Source organism: Acinonyx jubatus, chromosome A1, assembly GCF_027475565.1.
Source record: "Acinonyx jubatus isolate Ajub_Pintada_27869175 chromosome A1, VMU_Ajub_asm_v1.0, whole genome shotgun sequence".
Taxonomy (NCBI): domain Eukaryota; kingdom Metazoa; phylum Chordata; class Mammalia; order Carnivora; family Felidae; genus Acinonyx; species Acinonyx jubatus.
In genome coordinates this window covers 168,641,190-168,653,568 of record NC_069380.1, presented here as the reverse complement: position 1 = coordinate 168,653,568, position 12,379 = coordinate 168,641,190, and the positions used below count along the sequence as shown (strand labels likewise).

The following is a 12,379-nucleotide window of genomic DNA, read 5'->3' as shown; positions in this document are numbered from 1 at the left end:
TGGGTTCAAGTTCTATATGCTATTGTGTACTTTGGACACATCTCTTTTCTAAAACTTCCATAAGTAAGATACTCCCATGGGGTACTTTGTGTTAACATGTGAAAGGGGCCAAATATATTTAATAATTAAATGTGGGCACCATTCTTATTGGCATTATGCTCCTTTACTGTTAAAACTACTGAGGTGGCATATGTTGATTTGAGAATTCTTACTTTAAAAAAAAGCAGTTGAAAGCTAATTCAATACTGAAAATTATTTGAATCCCTTCTAACTAATATCCTCTGCACAAAGTCATTCACTCCCTCTTTTTTAGCAGATTAATGGTTTTGGAGTTCTATGACTTGATCCTTTTTTTTTTTTTTTTTTTTTGCCTTCTTTCTCGCCTCTCTTTTTATATTGTCTAGTTGGCTTTGACCATCATTCAATGTGGTACTATAAATATAAAAATCAAAATTTATTGAAATGTTTTTCCCTGTTAACACTAATATTATAGCTTCTCCCCTTCTTTGCAAGCTACAAATCCCAAGTTTGTTCTGAGGCTGGTAGGCTGTGTTCCTGCCGGCCCTCTGAGTTCTCTGATTGTGGCCCATCGGGCACCAGTCCCCAGCTCTGATCTTCTGACTTTGGCTTCTGTCAACTTCCCTGCTCCCAGTACCTTTCCTGTGGTTACAAGGCCTTTCCGATTCAGCTCTCTGAGAAGTTTCTAGTCTCTTTCTTCTACCATGGAATAGCAACATAAGCTCTTCCTGTAAGATTTCCTCCGTTGCGGCCAGTTATGCATCTCTTTTTTCTGCTTCATAGACTGCACGTAAAGGAAGAAGATCACTTCAGATCCAGCCGCCCACTACTTACAAAAGTACTAGAGGCTTAAATGTGATAGCCTGAGTGGATGGCATCACTGCAAAGTGTGTTTTCTTTCAGGCAACAGCACACGGGGATGTGCCTATATTCTCAGTCTCTCCTTCTCTCTCACCTCCCACCACCCTTTGCAGCTCCTTGTCTGAATTATGGTGTTTATTTTTTAAAAGGCAACAAAACACCCTGAAGAGAGCTTAATATAATGAGAGGACTGATAAGCAAGCTGAATTGAGACAGATTCTCACAGCGTTTCTATCAAAAAAGAAAACATATCACACTTCAACAACTAATTCTCTGCAAGAATGTTCAGATTTCAAAGTGAATCTCTGAATGGGAAAGCATACAAACCAGGCCAAGGTTTTAACATTCCACCCCACTACCTCTTTTCTCTTGTAGACATTTACCTGTCACAAACTGAATAGAAATATCCCTGTTCCTATTCCAGGAAACCTAGCTTAATAGTTCCTATGAAAATCAATAGGTTTCAACTGACAGAATGCTTAAAGAAGTTTCACTTCACTTGACACAGCTTGTTATCCGCAAGTTACTTTCATTAATGTGTTTGGAGACCTCAATTGGGCCCAAAAAGTGTATTTGAGCTAGTGATTTATTATTTTCCTCTCCGTCACTGACCAAAGGTGACCTTGCTTCACTTTTAGAGGATATTCATGAGTGGTTAAAAGTGGCTATGGCAACATTTAAGAGATGCATATGTTTAACTCAGATTGACCCAGACATCTCTCTCACGTACATCATAACAAATGGAATATGAAGGCCCATGGGCAGTTTTGTGTGTTCCCCAAGGCCAGGTTGAATGAGACAAGAACAGGTAATCTTCAGTTTATCCAGTGGCATAAATGGTATTAACTCTATTTTAGAATGGAGGAACACAGAAATCTCCTGCAATGAAGATGTCCTGAAGATTCACCTACCAAGAATTGGGGAGGAGGCCTGTGTATATTTTACAGTTTAATCTAGAGCAACCTTTCAAATTCTCCCACAACATATTTATATACTCCAATGGTTAACTCATAAGAATATAAGGAAAAATGAATAGAGATTCAAAACTAACTCACAGAATGATTAGCAAATCACAATGTGTGGTTCTTCAACTAAATGAGAAGACAGTAACAGGCCTCTTTCTTCTTTTCACACTTACAAAAATTTTTTAAAAGATAAAGGCATTCTCTAGTAAATTATATTATTCAACAAAAACCTTTACAGAAATGTATAGGTAATTTTACATTACAATAACTAAAATATGACAAAACTCAGACCTGGAACAGCTTCTTCATTGTAGATCTAGTCACATTGCTCCAATGGTAAGAACCAGGATCTAGCAATCACAAACATCCTAGACTTGTTTAAGTAGGTCATAGGATCAGAAATATTTATTTAGTGTCATGTTAAATTTGATTGATAATGGTAGTAACATATATACCCCTTTTCACCAGAAATTTTAAAAACACTCCAAAAACAATATAATTAATCTTATTCATACAGTATTGCACAGGATGTCTGGTACTGCTTAGTGCTCAGTTTTAAATGAAACTGATGAGAACATTAGAATTTGATAGAAAGAAGTGGTACCATCATAATATAAAATATCTGTGTGGACTCATTATAATTAATAATAAGAATAATGTTCCCATTTATTACAAGTTTCCTGGGTGTTGAGAAATATTTTACACAAATTCTCATTTTAATCTTCACTAGAAAACACCGTGAGTTAGATGTTCTTAAAGCCATTTTACAGATGAAGAAACTAAGATTGAGAGATTTATATAATTTGTTGTAAAGCCACACAAGCAGTAATTGGCAGAAGTGATCTTGAACTCCATCCGTCTGGCTCCAGAGCCCATAATAACAACCCGCAGCTGCCGAGCCATTCTTAAGGAAAGTCAGAATACTTACGCATTCTGAACTGACATGCTGAGATTGGCTCTCAAAGTCATAAATTCTGAATTTATAGGCTGAGATTAATTCTTAGACTCAGTACTGGGTATTTCATGAAAGGGCATGGATTTTACAGTAAGATGAATGCAATCTCTACTAAGAGCTGAGCCACACAGTTGGAAATCTAACCTGAATTCTAGAATTCAAATATTTGTCCCTAAAATTCCGGGGACACTATAAATGATTGGGGAGCATAATTTTCTTAAATCTTAATCAGCTCTTGAATATAAGCCATATTGATAGGGCTGAAGTGCCACTATTTAGATATACCCTCAGGGATGTACTCCTAAGGAAGAAAGGTAAAGCATGTGACTCTCTCCTGAAATAGTAACTACATTATCACTATGCCATTCTTCAAAAATTGTGATTCCTTTCAACTCAGCAAAATTCAGTCCAAACTGAAGGTTCCATCTGCTTAATCTGTTCAAATTTTGACACTTTTTTGAATCTATTTTTCTCATTTTATGTAGTTTTAAGTTCAGCATATTCAAAAGTCATGTAATATCAGTAAAAAGGTTCTACCTTGTAAATCACTGGTTGTCCTAATAGCTGTATCTATCAGAATCCTTTAATGCCCCAAAGTTGTTAATCTGAGGAAGTAGCTTAGTAAATCTTTCTTCTCTACTTCAATTTCTTCTAAAAATCACAAAAAAATGGAGATGATGAAGGGCTCAGGCATGAAGGAAAAAAAGTCTTGTTTCCTTCACCATTGACTCATGTTTTACAAAGTTCACAGTAAAAATCCCATTGATATCTGCCAATCAATTAGTTCTTACATGCAAGGTAATGAAGTACTTATGGGCAATAAGATATGGCACTGCCTGCAAACCTGTAACTGTTTCAAAATAAAAAATTTACAAAACAGGCTACTTTTTTCTTAAGAGGTAAGTATGGATGCCTCTCCTAGAGATTTGATGACTACTTCAGTACAAGGACCATTAATTCTAAGTGGAAAAAAAATTAAACAAATGCATGACCACAAAAGCCTTTTATCTCATTTCCCTCTCTTGTTTCCTCTTACTGTCCCCAAAGCTTTATCATTATAATGACTGAGATGAATTATAATGAATGAGATGAATGGATATTGTTTCTGGAAATGTCCAGGTACAAAGTTGATTTGACTATAATTTTCTGTTTTCTGGCACTTCAGTGCCAGTCACTGATGTTTATCATAACAATTAGAAACTGCGTGATTTAGAAATGCTTTTTGAATGGCCAGAAGAAATGCTAAGGTATGAAAAATAGGATCTCAATGTTGAAGTATGTTTTAACCCAAATTTTTGGTATGACAATTTTCATATATACTAAAATGCTGAAATACCAGCATGAAATACTGTCCTAAATTCAGTAATTGTTGATTTTTCCATATTTTCTTTCCCCTTATGGACACACACATACTCACACATACTTTTTTATTGTTTAACTATTTGAAAGTAAGTTGCAGACATTATTACCTTGGTTGATACGTGTTTTTTAAAATTTTTTAATGTTTGTATTTATTTGAGAGAGAGAGAAAGATAGGACACAAGTGGGGGAGGGGCAGAGATAGAAGGAGATACAGAATCTGAAGCAGGCTCCAGGCTCTGAGCTGTCAGCACATAGCCCTATGTGGGGCTTGAACTCATGACCTGCGAGATCATGACCTGAGCTGAAATTGGACACTCAACTGACTGAGCCACCCAGGCACCTCGATATGTATTTTAATGTATACTAATTCTAAGAAATGTAGTTATCTATATATAAAGTGCATGGTATTATATCCATATATAAAATATATGGTAATTAAAAATATTTTTATTATATGTTTATTTCCCATAAAGATATTTTATTTGTTAAAATACCCAATGGCCTAAACACAACAATTCACTTTAGGTTTATTATCAGTATTAAGTCTGTCCTGTACCTGACCACCAAAGAGATATGGATTTCTCCAGAAGGGCTGGTGTTTTAGTCTGTCTTCCTATAGGTAAATTAGAGTTGTTGTCTATCACTCAGACATGTGAGTGCCTAATGGATTCTCAGTGATGAATTGGGAGTAAGTCTCTTATTGCCAATGTAAACTAAATCCTCCCCCAAATATTAAGCTGCGAGAAAAGTACATAATATTGCCATAAAATAAATTTGGGTCCTGAAAAAGTATTTAAACAGATCCTGGGAGAGAGGATAATTGTCATCAAATAATTAACTGTAAAAGAGATGGGAAATCTTTCTTGGACTTAAAAATGTTCATATGTGAATTTAATCACCTATAACCTGGGTAAGTTTTCTTAGGTTTATTAAACTTTCTTGAATGTGATAATAAGTTTCACTCATCTTCAGATAAAATATTGAATGGCATATTTTGAAATTCACCTTAGAAGTGTTCTCTTATAGATCATATAATGGGCACAAACGTGCCCCCCCCAAAAAAAAAGACATTTTGAAGTCCTAACCACCAGAACTTCTGAAAGTGACTTGATTTGGAAAGTGGGTTGTTGCAGATGTAAGTAGTTAATGTAGGATGATGTCATAGTGGAGCAGGGCCAACTTCTAATCCAGTAGGGATGGTGTCATTGTAAGAGGACAATTTGAACACAGACAATGCACAGAGGGAAGATGAGATGGCACACAGGGGGAAGATGGCCATGTACCAACGGAGACAGAGATTAGAGTGACACATCTGCAAGTCAGGCTTCTGTCACCAGAAGCAAGGAGAGAGGCATGGAGCAGGTTCTCCCTCAGTGCCCTCACCAAGAGTCAACCCTGCCAAAACCTTGACTTCAGACTCTGGCCTCCAAACTCTAAGAGAACAAATTTCCATTCTTTTAAGCCTTCCAGTTTGGGGCAGTTTATTACACCACACCCAGGAAATTCTCACAGCTGGCTGATAATAGATGATAGATAAGCAGACAGACAATCTTTCAGACCTTTTAGGTTTATGTCCAGTCGTAAAATGAGGACCTGAGGAACTTACAAGTGAAGCAGTATAGTGGTCCCAAAGTTATTAGTTGAACCACATAAAATTACCATTAAAAATTTTTTTTTTAATTTTAGAGGGGGTAGGGGCAAAGGGGTAGGAAGAGAGAGAGAGAGAGAGAGAGAGAGAGAGAGAGAGAGAACACACGAGCAGGTGAGTGGCAGAGAGAGAGGGAGACACAGAATCCAAAGCAGGCTCTGGGCTCTGAGCTATCAGCACAGAGCCTGATGCAGGGCTTGAACTCACGAACCGTGAGATCATGACCTAAGCCAAAGTCAGACACTTAACTGACTGAGCCACTCAGGCGCCCCTAAAGCCCCCTTTGCCCTGAAAGAGATCTTTAACTGAATTCACTAGGAAAATACTTTATTTTCCCTGCATTGCTTTTCTTCTCTAAATAGATTCTTAGGCTTCATTCATTTATTTCATTTAGATAAGGAAGTTGTATCTTCATGACCTATATGAAATTAAACACTGGAGGCAATTGCTTTCTGAGATTTTGCCTGCTATTTCTCTTGTTTACACATCTCTGTGAATAGTTTATTCTAGGAGACAATGCTGGAGATTCCACCCAATTGACGTTCAAAACTTGGGTTTCCCCAGGGGATTTTCTCTTATTCCATTTGGCACAGCAGTAACTGTGTTCGACAACATCTGCCTTCTAGCACCGCTCTGCAGCTCAATCTGACACTTGGTTCCCATCCACATTTTCTTCCTGCCTGTCTTCTAGGGAAGATGTTTCCACAACAGAGGTGGAGAAGAGAAGACAGCAAGGGCAAACCAGAGCTTTAGTTTCCCAATGAATGAGTCACAAACTCACCAAATGTCTTCGCCTGTCCCTTATTCCAATTCATTCAAAGATTTTTTACATAATCCAATATTTTCTAAACCAGCCCTCTGTCTTTTGGGATTCTGAGCACTCTGATGTCAGTTTTGAGTGTTTCTTTTCCTAGACATTCATACAGCGAATCCTTTTCAGAGTTTCCTCAACTACGAAAATAAAATAACCACTTACAAATTTTACTGACAATTTTTTTTAACCAGCAGGAAAGAAGATAGCCAAGTCCAGAAACATCTCTTGTGTGACCACTGCTAGAGCATGCCAACTTATTTTCATAGAAAGCAGATATTTAATAGGAAGTTCATTTCATAAAATTTTAATAATCCTAATTCAAATAAATGTTATGACTCTAAGAAATTGATTTAAGAGAAAACACCAAAACTTACCAATCAGAAGATTCCTCTACATTCTGGAATACCTTAAATCATTGCCTACACCAGGTAGGAAATCCAGAATATAGGGTTTATAGCAGCAACTGCCATTTAAATTATTAAATTATTTTTTAATTAGACTCTTTGTTATTTTGCTGTGACTTTAAATTCTAACAGATTATTTCAAAATGTCATTCTACTTCTCAATAGAAAAAAATCCCATGCCATTATTCTCTTCTTCATTATATGAGATTCTAAAATTTCCCTGTGCCAGACAATATACATAAACAGCTGGTGATATTAAGCTGACTTAAAAAAAAATCCCTTGGCCTAAAAGACGTATTACTTGACTACAAAATTTATATTTCTCTCCTCAGCATACTTTACAGCTGGGTTTTCAGAAGTATATAAATTTCACATATGTGTTCACATAGAATTTGAGAAAGGAAGAATGTGTGTTTTTGTGGTTTTGTAAGGGGAAATTCCCTAGGGACGGAGAGTGCCAGTAGGGTATTAGAGTGATCAATACTCCCCGGGGTGCAGAAACTACCATGAGGTAGTGTTAGATGCTGCCATTTGTATCACGAACTCTCACCTGCTGCATTTCATACTCATTAGAGATGAGCCTAAGTACCTTTGCCCCCTCAGCTCATCTACAAGTATATGGCAAGAAGAAGCAATAAGAAAACACAATCCTTCCTCCTTCTTCAAATAGAGACTTCTTAAATGAGCAGGCTCAGTCCTTGAAACGATGACATTAGTCTGGTTGCACTCTACCAAAACAAACCCAACATTTGAAAATCAACTTAGAAGCTGATGACTCCTTTCACAAATACTTCTATTTGTATTTCACTTAGGTATTTTTAAACAGCAAGATTTTCTAGTATATAAAACTGTGATTGGAGATTTTATATACATATAAAATACACACACACACACACACACACACACACACACACGCATGCACACAGATATATCTGAAAATTTGACTGGTATACAAAGCAAGTTCTATCTCCCAGCTCTAAATGCTTTTTCTTACCACACTTATCCCCAACAACCACATCCAATCTGAGATCCAGTTGCTTTCAAAGAGGCACACAGTTTCCATCAGAAAACAACAGATTTGGCTACACTCTCATAATAAAGATTCAAATGAGTTAGCTGCATACAGCAATTCTCTGACCTCTTTGTCCTGTGAATTAGGGTTCCTGACTTCTCCAGGTCACAGATCCCTTAAAGATGCTGTTATATAATGAAATAAACTTACTGTTTTCTTTAACACTTTGAGAGCATAAGGCTTCTGGGTCCCCTTCTGTTTGCATCTGTACACAATGGATGTAGCACCCCTTGAGGGGGAAAAAGACAAAAAGAAAATGTTATGCTCTGGACATGAAATCAAGGGGAAAGCTTGAAAATAAGTATCTCTTGCAGTTACCCTCATAACTGACAAGTGTTTATAAGTTATTCCATAGGACCAGCCCAACTGTCGAGAGTATTTTTTTTTCCTCACAACTAAATACAGTTTGCTCAGAAAAATTCTAGCTTTCCATTCTGTTCTTTTCCTCCTGGCCCATCCCTATATAAATAACATGCCCAGGGCTGCTGCTGCATTCAGTAGGCTCTGGCATAACTGAGCCTACTGAATGCTTTTGCTACTGAAAATAGCTTTTGTCCAGGTAGCAAAACCTGAACACTGAATGAATGCTACCTGAACATAGCTTTTGGAGGATATCCACCAAATTCGTTCAAAGTCCCTGAACTTTCCTAGAAGTATGTGTCTGGAGTAAAATTAGCCATATGGCTCCAGGGAGAGGGGCAAGCGAACAGGGGACCCTGTGAATTTACAACAATTCATTTGATGCCCTGGCATTCTCCCAGAGCCAACATCAGTCCCACAAGGATTCTGGATCTTTCATCTTGGTGAACACTGTTACCATTTATTTATATATGCCCTAACAAAAATAATTATGTGAGAAGTTCAGGAGAAAATACTATAGAAATGGTCAAAGACATACAGAGAAAAAGTAGATCTACCTCCCTATAAAAAACTCAAGTACAGAATGTGTCTTACGTATAATGGGGAATGGCAAGAAAGGACTCAATAACTATCTTCACACATGAAAGACACATACATACTAAAAAGAGAATATTAAAAAGCAGACAGTGTGATCCTCATGTTCCCTCTCTACACATGAGAGGAAGACAATGAAATAGAGACAAAAGAGGCTCATAGACCAAGCAGGCTTAAGTTACAACCTCAGAAAGAGAACTTCCGATAAATCTTAAAATAAGATCAGTTGAAGTCAATCTGTCACGCTTTGAATATTAGGTTAAAGGACCTCTTATGACATACTCAATCCTATGATTCTGAAATTCTGAGTAAGCATGAACGAATTATAGAAATCAAACATGTTCCTTACTGCCCATTCACAATCCATTTTTAACAGAGTCAGGAAAAGTTAGGAACTGGTGGTGTATGTGCCAATAGAGAAGAAAAATTTCAACGCATTTTTAAAAACTTTGGGAAGACATAACATATACACAAGAAATAAAGGGTTTTAGAAACAGAATAAGTAGAGGTAAATATAAAATTCAACTTTATTTTTAATTGTCTAAAAGATAACTATCTAAAGCAAAACTATTGACAATGCATTGTATTTATAGCATATGTAAAGTAAAATGCATGACAACAGCACAAAGAAGAGGGGAATAAATTAGAAAAATACTGTTGGATCCTTATACTACATCTTAAGTATTATGAAATTATTTAAAGGTAGACTCTAATTAATTAAAGATGTATATTGTATAGCCTAGGACAATGAATAAAATAACTTAAATAATCAGTAAAGAAAAAAGAATCAATAATGAAACTAAAATGTAATAATCAAAAATGAAATGTGAGAGAGGAAGAAACAAAAGATTAAAAATAAAAGTTAAAAATATGGTGGATCTTAATCTAATCATATTAGTAATTACATTAAATATAAACTTTATAAACACATTAATTAAAATCAAAGATCAGCAGACTGGATTGAAAAACCAAGATCAAACTATATGCTGTGTACAATAAACCTATTTAAATATAAAGGCATATATATGTTAAAAATAAAATTATAGGAAAGAGATACTATGCAAACACTCATTAAAAGAAAGCAGAAATAGCTATATCAATATCATGTCAGCCAGACTTCAGAGTAAATATGAAGATAGAAATTACTTAATTATGAAGGGGTCAATTTCCCAGCATGACATAACAAACGTAAATATGCATGTACCTAACAACATCACTTCAAAGTACATGAAGCAAAAACTGATAGAACTGAAGGATAAAAAGACAAATCCACAAATACAATTGGAGACTTCAACACACCCTCCCAGGAAATTATAGGATAAATGGACAAATTATCACCAAGGATAGAAGACATGGACATTATTTTTTAATTATTATTATTATTTACATGTTTATTTTGAAAGAGAGAGTGTGTGCACAGAAGAGGAGCAGAGAGACAGGGAGACAGAGAATCTGAAGCAGGCTCCATGCTGCAGGGCGAGCTCTCACAAACTGGTGAGATCATGACCTGAGCAGAAATCAAGAGTCAGACATTTAACTGACTAAGCTACCCAGGTGCCCCAGGGCACGAGTGAACATTATTAACTAAACTAACCTAAACTGACATTAAGAGAAAACTACACAAACATAGCAGAATACACATTGTCTTCAAAGTTAGAAAATTCACATAGTTGATTTCCAGACTTAGTACACAGCTACAGTAATCAAGAGAGCAGTGTTGGAGAAAGAATAAACATGGAAAAGAAGGTAATAAAAAAAAATAATCCAGATACAGTTATAAACATATAGGGCCCACTGGTTTCTAACAAAGGTAAAAAAGGCAATTCAGTGAAGAAAGGGCAGTCTTTCCAACATAAATAGTGCTGGAACAGCTGGATACTCATATGCATCAAATAAGCAAAACAAAACAAAAACGTTTATCCAAACTCACACTCTACCAAAAAATTCTCAAAATGGAGCACAGATATAAATATAAAACTTAGAATTCTAAAACTTGGGAAAAAAAATAAGCATGAAAGAAAATTTTGTGACCTTCAGTTAGGCAATGATTTCTTACATACAAAACCAAAGCACAATAAATCAAAGAACAAATGAATAAACTGGACCTAAGTTAAATTAGAAATATCCACTCTTTGAAAGTCAGAGACAGGGAGAAAATTTTTACAAGTCACTGTATCTGATGAAGGACTTCTATCTAGAATTACAAAGAAACTCAAAGCCAATCAATAAAAAATAATGGATTTCAAAAATGAACCAAAGATTTTAACATATACTTCACTTCACCAAAGAAAATATATAGGTGGCAAAATTTGCACAAAGATGCTCAACATCATTAGTCATTAGGGAAATGAAAATTAAAACCACCATGAGATACAACTACATACCTAACGGAACGCCTTAAAGAAAAGAGAGAGACTGTGTGTACCATGAGCTAGCAAACAAGTAGAGCAACTAACACCTATACACTACTGGAGGGAATGCAAAATGGTACTGCCACTTTGGAAAACAGCTTTGCAGCTTCTTATAAAATTAAGAATACCGTACAATCCATCCAACTCACTCTTAGGTGTTTGCCCAAGTTAGCTGAAAGCTATGTTCACTCACAAACTTGAAAACAAATCTTTTTGTCAGCTTATTAATAATCATCAAACACTGTCAACAACTCCAATATCCCTCAACTGCAAAATGGATTAACAATCTGTGACACATCCACATAGGGGAATACTATCTAGAAATAAAAAGGACAAACTAGTGTGCACACAGCAACTTGGATGACTCTCTAATACCCTAAGTGAAAGAAGCCATGTTCAAAAGACTATATGCTGTGTCACTCCATTTATATAATATTCTTGCAAAACAGAAAATAGATTAGCTCTCAGAGATAAGGGAGGAACTGACTACAAACGAGTATGGGAGAGTTTTTTAGCATGATGGAACTTGTATATCTTGTGGTGGTAGTTATACAACTATATACATTTGTTAAAATAGGTAGAGATGTAGAATAAAATAGGTGAAACTTCCTATATGTAATCATACCTTGATAAAAAATACAGTGAAAAATCTTCCCAAGAAAACCATATTGTTCAAAGGTAAGATTTTTAAAAAATTACCAAAATGTAGGCCATATCATTCAACTTAGTCTATGTTTATTTAATGGTAACTCATGAAATTTTTAAAAAAAAGCAAAGAAAAGAAAAGAAATTCAAGGGAAAGTGATTCGCAAACACTGAAGAAAACTAAATATCTTATACCCATTTTTATACCAATTGAAAAATTAATATACTCAAATATTCATGTAAAAGATATATATTAAATATCATCCATTT

At 35.6% G+C, this 12,379-nt stretch overlaps 1 protein-coding gene across 2 annotated transcripts in view; it reads right to left on the bottom strand.

Moving 5' to 3' along the window:
• CAMK4 (calcium/calmodulin dependent protein kinase IV) overlaps nucleotides 1-12,379 on the bottom strand; it is a 215,498-nt gene that overhangs the window by 104,382 nt on the left and 98,737 nt on the right. For both annotated transcript variants that reach the window (XM_053225683.1, XM_015073014.3), the window contains one exon: nucleotides 8,250-8,328. In XM_053225683.1, coding sequence (XP_053081658.1) covers nucleotides 8,250-8,328 — 79 coding nt within the window. The remainder of the gene's footprint in view (nucleotides 1-8,249; nucleotides 8,329-12,379) is intronic.